Source organism: Athene noctua, chromosome 12 (assembly GCF_965140245.1).
Source record: "Athene noctua chromosome 12, bAthNoc1.hap1.1, whole genome shotgun sequence".
In the NCBI taxonomy this organism is placed as follows: Eukaryota; Metazoa; Chordata; class Aves; order Strigiformes; family Strigidae; genus Athene; species Athene noctua.
The window spans coordinates 18,003,716-18,023,264 of record NC_134048.1 but is presented as its reverse complement, the minus strand read 5'-3'; the positions used below and the strand labels follow the sequence as shown (position 1 = coordinate 18,023,264).

The 19,549-nt window shown below is 55.2% G+C and overlaps 1 protein-coding gene across 1 annotated transcript; it reads left to right on the top strand.

Moving 5' to 3' along the window:
- The first annotated feature begins 762 nt into the window (after positions 1-762).
- Positions 763-13,388, top strand: CDX1 (caudal type homeobox 1). Its single transcript, XM_074916208.1, has 3 exons — positions 763-1,189; positions 12,831-12,976; positions 13,182-13,388. Exons 1-3 carry the CDS (start codon positions 763-765, stop codon positions 13,386-13,388), a joined length of 780 nt encoding a protein of 259 aa, XP_074772309.1.
- The last annotated feature ends 6,161 nt before the right edge of the window (positions 13,389-19,549 follow it).

Sequence of the window (19,549 nt, the reverse complement as noted above, 5' to 3'; positions counted from 1 at the left end):
TCTGTCTGTCTGTCCCGCTCTCCAGGGTAGGGCTGAGCTTTGCTGTTGGATTTGGAGGGGTGAGTTTTCCCCTAAATGAACCAAACACAGTGGGACCCAGACCCTTCCCTTCCCACCAGTCCCCCTTTTCCGAAGCAGGCAGATGCTGGCACTGGGCACAGGAAAGCATCACCCCGGAGCAAGGGTTTGGTGTCCCCCCCGTGTGGGGACAGGGCAGGCACAGCTCAGTTTGTCGCCTGCCTGCAGCCAGGCTTTAATACAGGGGCTCAGCCCAAGGCACCCTGTTCCTGGGGTACGGATAGCTCCAGGCACGGGGTGGGCTCTCTGGGGGCATCCTCGTGGGTGACACCCGTGACGCCTTAGTGTCCCCAAAGCTGGCTGCTGCAAAGGGACCATGGCTGGTGGCATGGGGACAACTGTGGGGTGGTGACAGCAGAGAGGACGAGGGGTCCTTGATGCTCGCTGGGGTCACCCATCTCCTCACCCCCACAGCAGCCGGGGTGGGAGGTTTGAATTCAGTCCCCTCACCAGCCGGGGTTCCTGCACTTTGAAATGCAAACCTGCCTTTCAATGCAAATGTTGCGAGAGGTTGGGCCCAATAAAAGCCTGTGGGCAGGGAGGTGCCTGGCCCCAGGACACAGCTCCCCAAGGCGCCCAGGTGAGCAGCAGCGAAGGAGGGGCGGCCGCCTCCCCGCCAAACCAAACCCGGCCCGCAGCCGGCGGCACGGCGGCGCAGCATGTGCGCGGAGACGGCCAGGGAAGATGTATGTAGGTTATCTTTTGGATAAGGACACCAACATGTATCCCAGCCCCGTCCGGCATCCCAGCCTCAACCTCAACCCTCAGAATTACATGCCGGGGCCACCCCAGTACTCGGACTTCGCCAGCTACCACCATGTGCCCGGGATTAACAACGACCCGCACCACGGGCAGCCGGCGGCAGCCTGGGGCTCTCCCTACACCCCTGCCAAGGAGGACTGGCATTCCTACGGGACCGCCGCTGCGCCTTCCACCGCCAGCCCGGGGCAGTTCGGATTCAGCCCCCCAGATTTCAACCCCATCCAGCCCCCGGGCTCTGGACTCCTGCCTCCACCCATGAGCAGCTCGGTCCCCCAGCTCTCCCCTAATGCCCAGAGACGCACCCCATACGAGTGGATGAGGCGCAGCATTCCCAGCACCAGCAACAGCGGTAAGGAAACCCCCCAGCCCTGCATCCCTGTGTCTTCCTCAGTGCAGAGGATCCCTGGGTTTGAAGTCCTATGGGGCCAGATCCTACTCCACAGCTCTCCCTGCATGGGGACTGCCCAGAGGGACAGCACACCCGGCCTGCCCTCAGCAAGGCGCCTGGTCCCCAAAGAGCAGGGGGACCCCAGTGCCGAGGTGGCAGGGACTGAGGATGGGCAGGGACGATACCATCCTTCCGCGTTGCTGGCAGACGGGGCTATATGGTTAGAAAGTCCTTTTCCCTGGCTGTCTCTGCCCCTGCACCCCTGCCCTCACCTGCCACCACCGGGTAGGATGGGCAGTGCCAGAGACTCCCAGGATCCTGGGGTCCTGCGAGCCCTGAGGCGGTGTCAGACAGGGTGTCTCCTATATGCAAGGATAAGCGTGCAGGGCTGCGGCCTGTATGAGAGTGTGAGCTGGCGTGCAACTGCGTGTGAGAGCCCATGTATGTGTGTTGTGCCTACGTGTGTGCAAGGTGCCTTATGCTGCATACATGTATAGTGTGTGTGTGTGTGTATGTGTGCAGGGAAGGTACCATATGTATATATGCAGAGGAAAGGTGCTGCATGTGCTGTGTGAAAGGTATATTCAGTGTGTGTGAGGTGCTATAGGCTCTGTGTGCCTGTGCCAGGTACCCTGAGTAGAACGTGTGTATGGTGCTTGCTGTATAGGTACCATCATTGCGTGTGTACGGGGGATGCTGCACATCCACTGTGTGGGTGCAAGGCGCTGTTGTTGAGGACGGTGCAAGGTGTGGCGCGTGTGCGAAGTGTGGTGTGTGCTAAGTGTGGTGTGTTTGGGGATGGAGCGATGTGGAGGGTGCACGTGGGCGCTCTGGGTGCAGCACGCCCCGTGCGCGTGTGCACAGCCTGTGGGTGCCGTGCACCGTGTGAGCAGGTGTGTCCCTGCTCCTGTGCCCACCACTGGCCTGGGCACCAAGCGGCTGTGCTGTCCCCAGGGTCCTGTCCCCTTGTCCCCGTGTCCCCGGGGTCCTGTCCCTGCTGAACTCCTGACCTGGGAGAAGCATCTGGGTGACCCCAGCCCCCTGCCCGAGCTGGGCTGGGAGCCCTGCTGCCCACTTCAAAGGCGGTGGGCAGATCCCCCCTTGGGGCCAGCCCAAATTGACAAGGGCTTCGCTTTGTCATGGAGATGGTGGCCGGCTCCTTTGGCAGCGAGGTGAGGTGCGGGGCCCTTTGTCCTGCCCTGCCTGCGCCCTTTCATCTTCCCCTTCAGGCTGCGACCGCCGCTGCCAGCCCAGCCCGGACCCATCCTGCCTGCAGCAGGACCCTCTGCCTGCCGGGCTTGCCTGGACCCGCCACCCCTCTCCCTCTCCTGTGATGACCATGAGCTCCACAGAGCTCTGCGGGGGCCAAACTCCCTAGAGGAGTGCTCCGTGCATCTCTTGGGGGCAAGTTTGGTTTTGGTTGCTCCATACCCCAGCGACCAGGGCCAGGGCCCTGTTCACAAAATTTTAGGCTTGTTTCTGGTCTCCTGCTGTCCCCACATGGGGCTGCCCCAGTTGCATGCAGAGACCCTCATGCGAGGGATTTGTGCAGATGTGCCTGGGGTCTTTCAGCACGGAAAATAGCTCCTCATCTTTGCTGGATCCACATGGTAGGATGGGGCTGGGGCTGTCCCGGCAGGATCAGTAGCTGTGGTGGAGCAGGCAGAACATCCCAATAAATGGAAAAAACCAGCCCCGGTCTGGAAAGAGGAGGGGAGAGGCAGGCTGGTATTTCCTGACCTGTTTTAAGCACTGAATATACCTATTTAGGAAAAATGCCTCTCCTCTGTACACAGACAGAGATCCACAGGCGTGCTGGGGTTAAAGACCTCCCTCTGCCCCAGGGTGTAAAGGAGGTTGATCCTGCAGCCCCCCCCCCCCCCCATGTAACTGGGACTCCACCACTCGTGCAGGTTTTGTAAGTCTGAACATCTTGGTTTCTTCTGAGGAGAGAGGTGGGAGGGAAAATTAATGAGGGGAGAAAGACATCAGCACACCTCTTCTCTGGATCAAGGGCACAGTTTTACACCCAGCAGTGGGGCTGAGATAAAACAGGGGCTTGAAAGTGCCTCTGATTGAGTTAGATGACAATTGAGTTGATTGAATTCTGGAAAAAAATCATTAGTTGCTTAGTTTGTATCTCTTAGATTAAATGCATACAAAGGGAGAAATATATCAACCTCGTTCCCCTTGCACGCAGAGGAGGAGCTGCCGCAGCCCGGCCCCAGGGATGAGGGGATGGATGCTGGGGTGAAAGTCCCTTTCTTGTGGTGCTTCCTCTGGATGGATGGCCAGCGAGGTCCCTTTTTAAGCTGCTGGTGCCAAGTGGCTACAGGATTTGGCCATGGTGGGATGCAGTCTGTGTTTTCCAGGACTGCCCTTTATTAAAAAAAAAAAAGCAGCTTTCTCCATTAAGCTTGAAAAAGAGCAGGGCAGACATGGGTTTGACATAGATAAGAGTGAAATTCTTAGATAAATCGTTTTATTGAAATCAGTAAACTGGACTTTAATCAGTCTGGATTGATTAACTACCTATCTCACCTCAGTGGGAATAGGAAATGAATACACAGACTTTTTTGCTATAAATACCAACTGTTGATATAAATCATAATACTTCAGAGAGTTGTAAATTAAGGTTCCCTCTCTGTCTTGCCTTGTATAAACAGCTCTTGGCTGTAGTTTGAAAGCTTTTGGGAAAAAGCTGTGCAGTGCTAAGAGAAAATGTTATGCAGGGAATATAAGTGTGTTGGGGGCTTCTGCAAACGTGATCCAGAGCCTGAGAAAAATCAATGAGAAATCTCCCAGTGAGTCATTGCAGAGTCAGGCTTTTCCTAGGGATGATTTTATGTACCTGTTGCTAAATACATGTGTGCTTCACCCATCTGAGCCAAGATAAACCTGCTGCAGAAGGGATCGTGATGCCAGAGAGATGGTCGCTGGAAATCGGGAGTTAAAGGGAACCAAGCTAGAAGATGTCCCCAGGCCTCATTTCTCTCTCCGATGTCACCTCTTTTTCTGCTCATAAAATCTTCATGAGCAGCCTGTCAGAGCCTCATGCTTCCTCCTTATTCACAATTATTTGCAAACTTCCCTGTGAATTGCACCCAGCTCTATAAAAAGCTCAGGAAGGTGGCTGGAAACGGCTTCTGGTTGAACTTTGAAATTCACCCTCTGCTCGTTAGTTATGCAAATCCTCAGATACTGCCTCAGGTCTGGCTTTTAGGTCACTAATCAAGCCAGGCCGAGGTGCTCCATATTGCAAGTGAAAGTGCAATTGGGGCATCCCTCAGGGAGTCGAATATGCTGGGGGTTTTGTGTGCTATCAGTGCCCATGGTGCCTGGACAGGTTTTGGGGTGATGGAGAGCAAATAGTGATACTCCAAGCATGGGTGAGTGGTAATTTGCTGGGTGTGCAGTTTTCCGTCTCAGTTTTCACCATTTCCAGCTCAGTTTTCCAGCTCTATTTGTTGCCCTAGTGAGGTCCATGAAACTGGGGAAAAGAGTAAAACCCCAATAATGAGACAAATGTTTCTCCTGGACAGGTGGGGTTCATGCTGTGCACAGTATGTTTTGGGGTGATGGTGGTGGCTGGAGGATGGTGCATTTCCCTGGTCAGTCCCTGCATAGGGGACGCCTCTTTAGGACATGGTTGCTTCCCGTGAGACCCTTTGCTCCCCTGGTTCATTTGGTTTGTGCGTGCATCGGACTCATCGGTCTTCTTCCCTTGAATTATTAACCCACAACCTACTCCTGGCCCCAGCTAGGAGTTGTTGACTGCTCAGCCTGCTGGCCAAGGTACAGGCCTTTCAAACTTTCCTAGAATTGACTTTCTTTGAACAAAAAGAGCTTCCCTGGAGCACTGGCGGTACCTACGTGATGGGCTTGTCTAGCTAATACCCCAGGATTAGTAAAGGGACACTTTAAACCTCTGGCCAATGGCAGATGTTTCCTCGAGGGGACCCTTCAAGGACGACCACTCCACTACTGTTAGCTTTGCGATTGCCTGGATAAGGGCTGGATCCTTCCCCCACGCTGCCCCACAGTAAGGATGGGCCAAGCCCTGTGGAGCTGTGAAGGGGGAAAGGAGTCCTGGTGCCCAGCTGGCACCAACATCACCTTGCTCTCCTCCTCCTCCTCCTCCTCCTGCCGCAACCGGGCCGAATCCAACCAAGTGACAGATATGGATGAGCTGGGCCTGGGCTCAGTGCCGTGAGGCTGATTTGAAGTTGATGCTCTGAAACTGGCTGTTTCCAACCCACGTGTGTTGTCCAGCCCACGCACCGCCCCGGCACTCCTCGCCCTCCTGTGCTGGTGTGGTCTTTGACCCGGTGCTGGAGCCTGGCTGGCGGCGCTTGTCTTGGCTCTCGTAAAACCATGGGAGCAACTGAAGGAATCTGCCAGTTGCCAAAATAAAGGGTTGAATCACTGCAGGGCTGGGAAATGCTTGCCCCAGGTCCCAGCCTCAAGCTGCTGCACCCTGGGGTTGGAAGCATCTCCTGTCGTGTTGCTCCATGTCCAAGAATGTGGGGTTGTGTTTGGGAACCACCGGCTCACTGCAACCGCTGGCAACCTGCTCCTCAACCCTTTGGGGTTTGCACCTACTGGGAGGAAGATGAGGCTTGCAGGAAAGGTGCCTTCACCCACGTGTGTGGGTGTGGGTACAGATCCGGCCCTGTCCTGCTGTGCTGGCAGCACAGAACCCAGCGGGAGCCAGCCTGTGCTCCTGAGCACCGGTCTGTGCTCTCCAAATTCAGCTCTTTGCCCAGGTGTTTCCTGGCTCTGCCAGTCCCATAACCTCCAGGAAAACAATCCTCAGTCACTCAGACTGACTTATAGCAAAGCTATGGGGCTTTTTTGGAAGCATAGAGCTCAATCCTCTGTGCACAAAAGGCTAGAAAGTCATCAGGACAAGTGGCACCGTTTTGTAAGTGAAACATTTACAGTACATGATGTACCAAGCTGAATCAGGTTTTATTGCTAGTGGGTGCCCACGGGAGCATTGCTGTTGGCTCTGAAGTCTTTGGCACCAGGAAGAAGTCCCCAGGTGGGGTCAATGTCAGGTGAACAGCCATGCAAGGAGCTACCTGGGGGCAGCAGGGTTACTACAGGACCCAGAGGGGTCCCCAGCACCCAGGGGCACAGATGAGTCCTGCCTTCAGCACAGCAGCTTTGAAATGCCCATTTCTCCAATCCAGAGTAGAGCTGGCAGAGCTCTGGCAGGGTCCATTGGGTGAGGATTCATCCAGCATTCCCTCCCTCCGCAGTACAGAAACATTAAATGTGTACGGCAGGGAGGTTCCTCTCACCCGGTTTTTGACACTCGGCAGTTGTCTAAATTCAACACTCTGGCAGAGGAATGACCTCAGGCAGAGATCTCGGGAAGGATTGCCCTGTGGAGGGGCTCCTTTCTCGCTGGCGGTGATAAAGCAAGCCACATGGCTCTGGTCCTTTGCCCCACATCAGTCGTCCCATCCATCACCCCTCTGCTTCCTGCAGTGGAGGAAAAATAGCTGACAATATTGAAACATGCATGGGAAAGGAAAGGCTTGTGAAAACCCTGACCTCCTACTTCCCACCACTTGGGAAGGGTGGGGTGTTCAGGTTTATCCCCCCTTCGTGGCCACAGAGGAGTGTCGGTGCTTTGGGGCGGCTGCTGGAGCTGAAGGGGAAATGAGGGGAGCAAGTGAGTGGGAGGTGAGGGGGGCAGAGGGAGAGCGTTGGTGGACTCAGCCCCTGCTGCGTCAGTGCAACTTTGAGGTTCCGTTTAGGGACAGTGAAATGAGCTGGGGTGTCTGTCCCCAGCACCAGCATCACTGCTGCGCAATGTGGCTGCCATTGCCTCTGCTCGGCAGAGGGAGCATCGACCCCTCCACACAGAGGCAGCTGGAGCACATCTGGCTGCCAGATGAGGGTGACTTCAGCCAGCCTGGAGGTTCCTGAACTTTAGGAGCTGACCCCAGCCCTCCCCTGGGCCTGGAGGCTCTGTCATGGGGCATCACTCTGCTGGTTGTCCCCCTCTTTGCAGAGTGTGTGTGTGATTTCCCCGCATGGAGCTGCAGAAGGACTCGGGGTTCAGCTGTCCAGGGAGTCCCACTAGCAGTCAGAGCCCATGGCTCTGACCCTGGCACTCCACTCTGGTTTGGAGCTGCTTCTGTGCCTCAGTTTCTCCATCTGTAGCTTTGTCTAAGCTGTGCCAGGAGTGGGGTGAAGGTTTCCTTGAAGCTTTCCCTGGGAAGGAATGGCAAATCCTGATAAAGCGCTGATTCTTCTGGGATGGAAGGATTTTATCCTCTTTGAAATCAGATGCTACTCATTCAGAATGAACAATCTTTATCATGGAGAGAAAGAACCCACCCAGGGGGGACAGCCTTGCACCCCATGTTGCTGCCCTTTAACTCCAGTGCAGACAAGTTCTTTCCCTGATTCTCACTGGTGATGGAACTTTCACACCTGATGTTTTTCAGCATTAAAATATTGTAGTACCATCAGAGAGCATGGAACTATGCACCCAGTAGACAGACGGGCAGATCGGGCTGTACAGATGGAGCCAGTGCATGGCCAGAGCATCACCAGGAAGGTGAGACCACGCAGGATGGCTCCAGGAGCACGTTGCTGAGACTTCATGCCAGTCAAGTGAGGACCCGGAGCGCAATGGGGTGTGCAGAGCCACCAAGCAGCCATAGGGCCAGCTGGCTTGGCAGCAACGCCTCTGTCTCCCACGCCAGCACCTCCCTGCCAAAGCACCTTGCAATGTGCCCGTGTCCTTGGGCATGGGGCTGCTGTACTCCGACCTCCCTGATTGGAGCCCTGATGGCTGTGTAACGGCTTCCCACAGAACCAGGGTTTGCAGCTGTTGCAATTTTGAGCTGCTTTGACCTGTGAAATAGAGACCTTTAGGAAAATGCACAGGTTTATGCTCCTCGCTTCTGCTCCTGCCACGGAGGGCAGGGCTATGTCCCGCAGATGGGGATCTGCTGTTCGGAGCTGGGCTGAACCCCTCTTAGCTGTGCTGGGCACACTGGGCTCTGTGTATCTCTCTGTGGGACTGGGGAAAGGACACATTCCAAATAACACATGCCAGCTCTTGCTCCTTCATTATTTTGCACCTCCTCGCAGGGTGCCACTGCCACCCTGCAGTCTCTTTCCTCCCTGGTTTGAACCAGCCCCTTCCCAGCTGTTCTTAGAGCTGGTCAACACCAGCCTCAAAACACCCCGTATTGCCTATCTGTTAGGGTGTTTGGGGCACAGTTTCTTACTGAAAGCCATCCTGTGGGCAGGCCAGGGCTGGAGAGGGTGATTTACCACCTCCCTGGCAGCCTCTGCTGTGGCCATGAGGGTGTAGAGCCCAGGATGGTGGGCACAGGGATCTAGTTTGAATTTCCCTTCCCCTGCGAGGCTCCTGACCCAGTCCAGGGCAGAAGCTCCAGCATCCCCGTTCCCAGGACAGGGTTGCTGTGGGGAGTGGATCCGGGTTGGGGGTCAGGACCCAGTCCCCCACGTGTGTGCGAGTGCGTGTGCGTGCACACTCAGGAGTGCGTCCCTTGGGGTTTGCACAGCACATTAAAGCTATTCCCTTATCTAATCATGGCTCAGGTGAGTGCTATTAGAGTTATACATTAACAGTAGTAACGATACCCTCTCCCCATGCAGCCATTGGCCCTGCCTTGATCTCAACGCCGAAACCATTCCCACTGGCCCCGTGAATGGCTCCATGGGCTGCCCGAACAGTTCCTTTGCCTGGTCTTTTGGGGACAAGCAGGAAGGACTTTAAATGCATAGCAGGGCTGGAAGGGGCTAGTGGCTTGCTAGGAGACATCAGCAGCAGCCCCTTTGCACCCCATCCCTGCTCCCTCCCGGTGCAGCAGCCGCAGCTCAGGGCTATCCCAGCCGTGGGACAGCCCAGTCCACCTCCTCCAGGCTTCCCTGGAAATGCAGGAGAGGCTCCATCCTTCTGCTCAGTCATGCTCCCTGCTGCGGTGCTGGGGTCTTTCCCTGTAGGTACAAGGGCTCCCCATAAGGAGTTGGGGTGACTCGACCGCAATTTCCTCTTTCCTTTCACAGAGACATAAAAAGCCTCCAGGAGAGAGTTAAGTGTAACCCAGCATTCATATTCAAGGTAGCTGAATTATTCATTGTCAATAGTATTTCTTTCAAATCCTTTTCTTTTCCTTGTGAATCACCCATAATACCTTCCCAAATTCAGCAAACATCGACGAAACCAGCAATTAGTCGAGATGAATAACTTTCTATCTCTGGCTTGGTGGTGAGTCCTCTGCTTTGAATCTTTGCTACCTGATATTGGGCAGCAAGAGACTGGTGCCCAGCTCACACAGCGGCAGCTCGCCGACACAGCCGGGTAGCTGCCAGACCTGAAGCAAAGCAGAGGCTTCATCAAGGATGAACGGTGAAGAGGGAATAACAAAGAACAAGCTGTGATGGATCTTTTTACAGCTGCAGCAGGAAATAATAATTCCTCCTGAAATTCATGGCATATGTGGTATTCACAAACCGCCTTATTTTTTTATTCTTTAATTTATTTTTTTTACTTCATCTGTCAATTCCTTTGCTTCCCAGCTGTTTTTTTCTCCAAGGAGTGATACTCAGATAGCAATTTTGCAAATAAGATCACTTTTAAGTCATTATCTTTTCAGAAAGGTTTTTGCTTTCAAATGAAAAATAAAAAGAGATAAATTTATATGAGAAAGAAAAAACACTTGTAGGAATTCCTGAGCCCGGAGCAGGCAGAGGGAGCCTGGTTTCTCACAGAGCTGCTAAACCTCGCATAAATCTCCGCCAGCACATCTGGTTTATTCTGCAACTCCCCAGGAATCGCTGTGTTTGCAAATTCAGCACAGGTCCCTCCTGGGCTGGGATGCAGAGGTCCTTCTCACACCGATGAACCCTTCACCCATGGGGCAGCAAGAGGTGGCAGCAACTCCACAGGAGGGACACGGGCCCTGTAGGAGAGCGAGCGGAGAGCGTGGGGTCCTGCTTCGCTCCAGCCCAGCACTGTGTCGCAGCCGGTTTGGTTTCGAGCTACCACAACCAATGTGTCCCCCGATGTGTGGGGACAAACGCCCAGCAATGCTCCGTAGACCTTCACACACTAAATCACTGAGTTTCAGCTGTGTGTCTGCAGACATCCCCATACACATCTTGCTCAATCTAATTACTTTTTTACCCTGTTTTTACCTGCAGAGTCACCCTGTGTGGCCAGAGGCAGGTTTGCTCTCGGTGGTGGTGAGGAGGGATTAGGAGTCCACTTCCAAACAGCCCTGGAAGGAGCTGGGCTCTTTAAAATGGTGACTGAATTCACCACATCCCTCAAATATTAGTGGCTAAAGCCCAGCCCTGGTGCTGGGAGGTCTGGTTTCTATTCCTGACCGTGCTGTAGCCTTGCTGTGCTCCTACCCTCCTCTGTGGATTGTTGGAGAGCTTCAGTGTCTCTTGGGGACTGCGCTGGGGCCCTCAACCATCACATTGTGCTGAGCCTGTGCCAGCACCTCAGGGAGCAATGGCAGAAGGACACAGAGAGTGATGTAGCCATGGAAATTGGGTGCTAACTTGTGTTGCAGGGCTGCTTCTTTTGTTCCTGGGAGTGCTGGGGTCAAGTCACAGCAGGACGAGATGCCTCCCGTGCCCAACCCTGGTTCCACGTGCACCCAGGGGTGCACACACACCCCTGTGCTTCCACACGTGGTGTGCTCAGTGACCAATGGCAGGAGCTGGACCTTTGCTGACTCTTGTTTATTTAGTAGAAAACCAGCTTCCTTTTAGCATCCCATGGGATGCTGTGAGAGAAAGGACCCTGAGCGTGCCCCTCTTCCACTAGTACCGTACCATGGTCTTGTGTTGTCCTGGCTCTGACACTCTTTTACATTTATCTTTCAGCATAAGAAATGTCTTGGGAAAGTCCCCATCTCCTTGCAATGGGGAAGCAGGAGAGACACACCCTTAAAAAAAAAAAAAAAAAAAAAAAGAGTTGGTTGAGAAACAGACTTGCAGCCTGGGGGTTGGGGTTTTGCTTTGTGGAGATTTTATGATGTCTGGTTAAGGTTGAGTTCACTCTGGAGTCTCTGAAGCACAGTTTTGCTCTGCATGACCCAAACTCCTTCTTCCACTAGCATGGTCAGAATTTAATAATATTGCTGAGACTTCTCAATGTCCATCCACTTTGGCCCAAACTGACTGATGTGCCAAGGACTCATGAGGGGGAATGGATGAACAGGATGGCAGGCACACAAAGATCCCCTTCCCTGGGGGAAGCAGACTGTCAGTGAGGTGGTTCGGGTTCCTGGGCCATTAGAAATCCCTCCCTGCACATCTGCAGCAGTGATGGGCAGTATCCTGTCCTGGGAAATCCATGGAGCTGTTCTGGGCTTGCTCCTACCCCTTTCCCCAGAAAGTGAAGCTCTCAGCAGCAGAAATTCAGGAGAAGATGGACAAATATGTCTGCCAGGAAAAAAAATAGCCAGGTTCCTAGTTGGAAGGACAGTGGCTGCTCAGCTGAAAGCACAGCTCCGTCTCCCTCAATGCTGTGGAACAGGATTTTGTTATTTCGGGTGGAGAAGCAAATATTCACAGCTGTGTTTATTCCCCACCCGTGGGCTCTTCTGCAGAGGAAAACACCAGGGACTTGTCATCAAACTGCCGGGCATAGGCATCCTTCCTCGAAGTGCCACCCGCACCCACCACGCCTGCCAGCCCTGGCAGAGTTCAGGCTGTTGGCTCCTGCTCCGCAGCTCGCCCTGTGTGTGTGTGTGTTAATGAAAGAGCTAACAGAGAAAATGGCTGGACTATTTTTGGCTGTATTTTTCTGCTAGAAAGGAGCAGGTGCCATTTGCACTGCCGTGGGCTGTGAATTTGTGTGCACAGGGGCTCGATGGCCCTGAGCTCTGTCCATATCTGGGGGGCCCAAGGTGAGATTCGGACTGGCTTTGGTCAAACACCGCTGGCCCGTGGAGCCAATCCCCAGTAGTGCTTGGGCATCATGTGGGCTTTCTCCAGTGCACCTTTAAAGACTGCACCAAAGGACTAAACACTGCCCTCCATCTTAGCTCTGTAAAGGGAGAAGGAAAATAACCCTTTTGGTGACAGAGAAATGCTGTCAACCCTGGGTTTATGTCTTTCCCCTGTCCTAATCTGTGTGCCTCCAAGTGATGGCACCTTGGGTTTGGGCTTCCTGGCAAATAGCTGGGCCTTCCCCAGCCCTCCCAGGCTGTATTTTTGCAAGCAGCTTGCCCTCAGTCCACTGCAGGGCTTCCAGCTCTGCTTCTCTCAGGGACAGTGTGTCATGGCACTGATTTATGGTCCATCTTCTTGGGATGCCTCTGAATCCCTCCTGCTCTTTCCACCAAGCAATTTCCCCAAAGCCCACGTACTTCCCAACATGGAGAAACACCTTGGTGCTACCCAGGATGGGCATTAAATCCAGCAGGAGCCTCATGACTCTTTTCCACTGGTCCCCAGGGCACTGCCATGTTTCTTCGGAGCTCTCCACAGGTGGTTGTATATCTCCTCCATGCCCTTGGGGATGCTCATACCCCTCCACTGCTCCTCTTCATCCCCTCTCAGTTCACCCCCACTCTGTTCTCTCTTCCAGGTAAGACCAGGACGAAAGACAAGTACCGGGTGGTGTACACAGACCACCAGCGCCTGGAGCTGGAGAAGGAGTTTCACTACAGCCGCTACATCACCATCCGCCGCAAAGCCGAGCTGGCTGCTGCCCTTGGGCTCACCGAACGGCAGGTCAGTGCTGTGGTCTCCTGGGAAAACCGTGTCCTGGGTGGATATTGGGCTGGGGAGGGGAAGGGCAGCAGCCCAAGCAGGCAGCAGTGGTCCCAGCTTGCTCCACAGATCTCCCTTCTTTTCCAAACTCTGCCCTGGGAGGACCCTGAGGGATGTCATCCTTGGCTGCATCCATCCCCATCTCTGCATTGACGCCTTTCTGCAGGTGAAAATCTGGTTTCAAAATCGGAGGGCGAAGGAGAGGAAGGTGAACAAAAAGAAGATGCAGCAGCAAAGCCAGCCCACCAGCACCACCACACCAACCCCACCAGCTGTTGGCACACTGGGACCCATCGGAGGCCTCTGCAGCAGCAGTGCCCCGAACCTCGTCTCCTCGTCTCCACTGACAATCAAGGAAGAATTCATGCCTTAACCCTCTTCACCAGCTATAGACACCAGAAAATAAGCACTATGCAGCAGAGCCCAGCCGGTCCGTGTGCTCTGAAGACAGCCCCTTCCCAAAGACATGATGGTCCCTGGCTGAACCAATGGGGTGGCCAGCAAGTCTGGGCAAGGTGGCACTGGGACCTTCCCAAGGGGCTGGTGGGCTCTCTCCTACATAAAAACCATAGGTTAGGTAGTATTGCTCTCCTGTAGGAAACACGCACTGGTCTGGTCTCTAGTATTTGTAGCCCAAATCAAGGTCCTAAGGTTCCAGCAGGAAGGGGGTGGTGGTGGAGGATGGCTTTTCTGTGGTGCTTAAGGTGGAGCTGGTAGGATTCTTCCTTTGGTCCTTCTGGCAGCCCATCTGCCTGGCACCTTTGGGGCAGTTTGAACAAGACTGAACTAGAAAAAAGACCTGGCTGGACTCAAGGAAAAACAAATTTCTGCTGAGCTGGTCTCCTGGATGTGCTGTGCTGGCAAGGGGGGGTGCAGAAGGCAGAGCGAGGTGGACTGTGGGAGTGAGGCAGGACCCTTGGCCATAGGACCTGAGCAAGGACTCCTTCAAACCCTGGCGATGGTGGCGAGCCAGAGCATGTCCTTGGCGAGAGTGCCCACACATCCCCACCCACATTCCCCAGCCACCCTGGCAACGCCTGCTCCTGTGCCCCCAGCTCTGTCCCTGTGGCCACCAGGAGCCACACGGAGATGTGTCTGGCATCCCTGGTGTCCCTGGCTGTGCCGTGGCAATGTGGCACTGCAGCCATCCTCTGCCTGGAGCACAGGGAGAGGAGAAGTGGGAGCCAGGCACAGGCACACTGGAGGCAGACCACCCTGTTGAGCCCTGAGACCACGTTCCTGTGGGGAACAGGAGGAGAACAAGAAGATTTGATATCAGGACAGGGTGTAAGAGCCAGCTGCAGGCCATCCAGAAGGGCTGATACTGGGAGAGCTTTGGGGTGTTGCTCAAAGGGAGCACAGCTGCTGTGGGCACCGGGAACTGCTGCCAGAGTGGGCAGGGACTGTCTCAGGCATAGGAAGGGCTGGTGTGTGCCCTGGTGTTAGGCAGTTTTCAGAAAGACAAAATGGGTTTTTCCTATTTTATTCAAAATGCAAAGGACTCCAGGTTTTGCTCTCCATCTCCCCCCTCCTCCATGCACTGCACCACCTCTCACCAAACATGTGCCTAGGCCAGTAACTGATACCCCCCTTTTCCTGCTGGTGAACTGCAGCTGAAGTGTCCTTTCACCCTGCTGATTGACCACAGTGTTGGGTCCCTGGTGCCACAAAGGCCAGTGGGGCACGGCTGGGACACAGGAGGGTCTGTGGCTCCTTCTTGGGGCTGCACCGGGTTCTCCTGAGCTGTGGCTTTCCAGTACCAAGACAGGGATGAAGGTACATGGGCCTCACATGGCAACTTGCATGGCCTTTCCCAGTGGCATTTCTCTGAGCTCTAGAAAGGTGGAGCAGCAGACATGTCCTCCACGGCCGAGCCCTCGCATTGCACCTGACACTGATTGTGCATCGCATCCCTCGGCCTCCCTGTCCACTGCCAACCTTGCACCGCTCCCAGCTCCCTGTGGCCCAGAAAACAAGGTGTCCAGGCACACTGCGGATTTTACAAGCGAGTTCCTGCCATTCCACTGCACCCGCCGCCCCACTCCAGCTCTCGTAGGATTTGAGTCTCCTTCCCATGGGGGCCGGTGACACCTCCCTCGGCCACAGCTGCCAGCTGCGCTCAGTGGCGAGGACAAATGTTTGCATTGGCTCAGGACTTTGGCTCAGTTTTTGTGTATATAAGGCAGAACTGGTTTTCCTTTTTGTTTTTTAGGCATCAGTGAAAATAAAAGCAAGCAGGAATCCTGTGTGCCACGGGTTTCTTGCTGTCTCCTCCCAGCCCATGGTGCCGTGGCAGGGAAGGGATGCCAGTTCTGGGGTTGCAGCAGCACCGATGCCCCTGAGCACAAGTGGGGACAGGAGTGAGGGGTCCTGCCCAGCCCCACTGAAGAGGGTGCAGATGGATGTCTTGATGCAGCAGCCTTGTCCCTGTAGCATTTGCTGTGTTCACCCTGCAGGAGCATTGCTGGCAGTGGCATGGCTCACACTGCGGCGTGGCATGGCTGTATCCCACCCCTTTGCTGCCAAGAGGGCTGGTCGTGCCAGGCGACACAGTGGCTCCAAACTCGCAGTCCCAGGAGCAGCCGGGGAAAGGGTGAGGCCGGGCTTGGGCTGGTGGAGGCCAAAGAACAAGGCCAGCTGCCCATGGACGTGGCTGCCTCCCATTGGCACCACCAGGCCTCTAATCTCATTTTATGGCTGTTGACGGGCTGAATATCCTCCTTGTCCAAGAAGAGCAAACAGAGAATGAGGATGTGAGATAGTGCCTGGAACAGCTGGCATCAGTGCCCAACGTTCTCTTGTCTCCATCCCAGCCATATCTCCCTGCTCCTGCAGGGCGCTGAGCAAAGGGCTGCCCTTAAATCCCTGCTCAAAACAGCTCCTCCAGCCCCAAAACGTGACAAGTGTTGCCTGGGAAGAGGTGGGGATATGTGTGCTGATGTGACTAGGCAGTGTAGGTGGCTGTGGAGGGATACCTGATGCAGGACAAAGTCTTCCTGGGTGGAGGAGATGGAGGAGCAGGGGCAGGATGAGGTGGCATTGGAGAGAGACAGAGCAGAGGGTTTTTTCCTGACCTTGCAACAGCAGCTGCACCTACCGCTGCACCCTAGTGACCCCACGATCACTGGCACAGTGCCTGGGCTGCCCATGCCTTGGCACCACCCTCTCCCTGCACCCCTGCAAGGGGATATGTGGCATCAGGACCTAAAACAGCCTGGGGGAGGCAAAGACGATGGAACTGGTGCTGTATGGGAAAAGAGAAGGGATGGGCCACCTGCTCAAAGAGCTGCACTGGACCGGGGAAACTGGGGCCACTTCTGTGTGGAGACTCCAGTGCGGTCCCCACACCGTGGACTGGCTCCTCCACACGCATCCTCCTCCCTCACCAGGCTTTACCTGCCTTTGTCATCCCATTTTGTCATTGCCACGTGGGGACAGGCCAGTGGGATCCTGCCCTGGCAGGGGATGGGGTGGGTGGTGGCAGCCGAGCCCTGGGCATCACCATCATGTGCAAGGGTGAAGCTTGAAGGGAAACAGAGTCCTTGGGGGGGATGAAATATTCATCTCCCAAATTCACCCACTGCACTGGGGCACCTGTGGGTGGGTGAGGGGCTGGGCCAGAGGGAAGATGCTCCACCGCCCGCCCAGAGAGGCTGCGGGTGCCGTTGACAGGATGAAATTCCAACTGATACCCTAATCTGGCGCCTGCCTGTTTGCACAGCAGGGTAAAAGTCCAGTGAGCTGTGGGCTGTGCCCTTGGGTCCCTGCCGCCCGTGTGTGCACAGGGAGACAGCGCTGGCGGGAAGAGGCAATAAATGCACCCACACGCCCAGCCGCCCCTTCCCCCGACACATACACATGCCCCTTGGCCGGGTGACGAAATGCAGCTGCTGCATCTCTGCTCCTGTGTCCTCTCCTGCCTCCCTCCAGCCATCATTTGGGCAGGGATGGGCAAGCCCTGTGGGGTCCCACCCATGCCAGGAAAGGGGCCAGTGGACCCCATGTCCCCACCAGCTTTGGGAACTTTGGTCCAAACCTTCTGGACACATGTCACCTTGACGGCTGCACCCCCAGCAGGTGACAGGCACCCGGTTTTAACACCTGCAGCACCTGCCTCCTGAGTCACACTGCCCCACGTGGACCCTGCTCCTTACGGGGACAACCTGGCCCCATGGACAGGGACCCTGGGGACTGTCCCCAACAAGCCTCCACAATTTCTTTCTGTTCCTTCCTCTGCACTTCCCACCAGCTCCCACTGCCCAGCTGCACCTCCCCTTGGAGAAATCTTGAAATCATCATCAAAATAAGGCCACACACACCAGGTGGCCAACACCACCGCCGGCCTGCCAGCAGCCTCCGGCATGGCACGCTTCCCGGTGGTGACTAACTGGAACGCCGCTGCCGTTGTCACCTTCCTCGTGTCTCGCGGAGCGGATCTGGGCACGGTCCCATCTTGCTGTCAGCCACCTTCTCATCTCTTCCCGGGCGGCTGCCATCAGGATGCAGGTGGGCTGCCCCAGCAGTGTGGACAAGGGTGGTTCCCCAGCCTGTGTGTTGCCTTCCCTTTTCCCACCAAGTGCAGGCAGCGCGGGCAGTGCCGGTGCCTGTCGGACACTGCATCCGCATGGAGAGACACGTGTTTGCTTTCCTTCAGCCCAGGCACTTTGCTGCACCCGTGTTTCAGCCCACGGGGAGGGAAAGGCTTACTTGATGTCCCAGGGGTGGCTCAGGGGTGGGGTGGGAGAAAACAGAGCTTGCTAGAAAATGCTTGCAAGCCCTATGTGTGCTCCCTAATGCCAAGCCCTTGGGGATCAGGGCATGGGGACAGCTGTGCGACACCGCTGTCCTCCACCTGAGCTGTTCTGGGTTTTTTGTGGTCCCTGGACAGCAGTGCTCCTCATGTGAACACCTTTCTGGCTCCCACTGCTTCTGGTGGGTGCTGTTCCGTGAAATGGGTCTCTTGCTGGCTCCAGGGTGATGCAAGACTCAAGCAAGTTCTGCAATGAGATGCTGGAGCACCCCAGATGCCCGGGATGGGATGTCTACTCCCTGGTGGTCCCAGGTGATGGAGAGCTGATGGTGCTACCAGAGCAGTGCCAGACAAACCAGAAAAGGAGCTCCAGACACAGAGTGTCCCACTGGCAGAGGTATCAACATGGACATTTCAGGGTAGTGTCAGCCCTGCATGTCTCTGCTGGTAAATATTACCCTGGAGACAAGAAGACAGACGCTTGAAGTCCACCCAGGGAAGGTGGATGGAGGGTCAGTCCATGCTTCTGACACTGGGCTGGGGCAGCTGTAACAAGGTGGCACCAGCCTCTCCCCTCCTTTGCCACAGCGGTGGCTGTGGGACACTTCCCTCTAGGTGGATCCCGAGGGAAAGAGCCAAAGGGTGATTCAGATCACACAGACACAAACGGCAAACAAAGTATACCTGCCCCAAGCAGAAAGGGTGAGGCTGGCACAACGCCCGACACAGCCCCCAGCCCCCAGCCTGGTCAGCTCTGGGCTCGGCATTCCCCACCAGCATCCTGGGAAAGGGAGAAGTGATGGGTAAGTCTAAGGCAAGTAAAACCTGGATGGGTGAACTCCCAAAGACATTTTTTTTGAGGAAGCTGTGAGTGTGTGAAAAAAAGATATTTGTTGGATTATATAGTTTGCTCCTTCCTCCTTTCCTGCTGGGAAATCTGGGTAAATGTTAGCTCTGAAAGACCCACTGTGCAAATGCTGAGCCACTTCATTGTGTTGGATTCTGCAGAAATGTGTCTTTATGCTCAGGATTGTTTCCCTTTGGGGAAAATTTTCAGAAGTGCTTGGAGGTCTGTAGGAGCACGACTGCCATTAGATATCAGGAGGTTTTGTTCTTACATCAGGCAGCCTGGGTCCTCTCAGCCCCAGCCCTGTCATTGCCCTCCACATCCCCAGTGCTGCCTGCTCAGACTTAAACCTGAGCAAAGCAGCTGGGGACAGCTCTGGGACAGGCTGGAGCAGCGTAGGGCATTTCCAAGGAAAAGGGACACCCCCCCCCCCCCAATAGACTGGGCACAGTCTGGGGAAAAAGCGAAAGACAAGAGGATATTATCAAGGGAAAGAGGCATTACTGTGGGACCTGAGGCAGACAGCAGCTCTCCTGGTACCACACTGACCCTGGGGCATCTGGGGTTGCAGCCCCACAGCAGACATTTCCCACTATGAAAGTGGGAAAAGAAGCCACATACCAGCTCTCTGCCACCTCACTGGGGGTTTGACTGAGTGTGATGAAGAAAAGTCCCCATCTCTCTGGGCTTTGGAGCTGTAGGATCCCACTGCTGCTTCAACAGGAACGTCTGAACCCTGGAGATGTGACCTGTGCTCCAGCACCGGGCCCGTGATTCACAGGACTCTGCTACTCACCCTGGGGCCTGCCCAAGGATTGCTCTTGCCCCCAGCATGGTGGGGTCCTACCCAAAGGGACCGATGGCTATTGAGCACGCCCCTTCCCTGGGCTGAGCACTGGGCTCGGGCAGCATGAGGAGCAGCCACTCCTGACCTGCT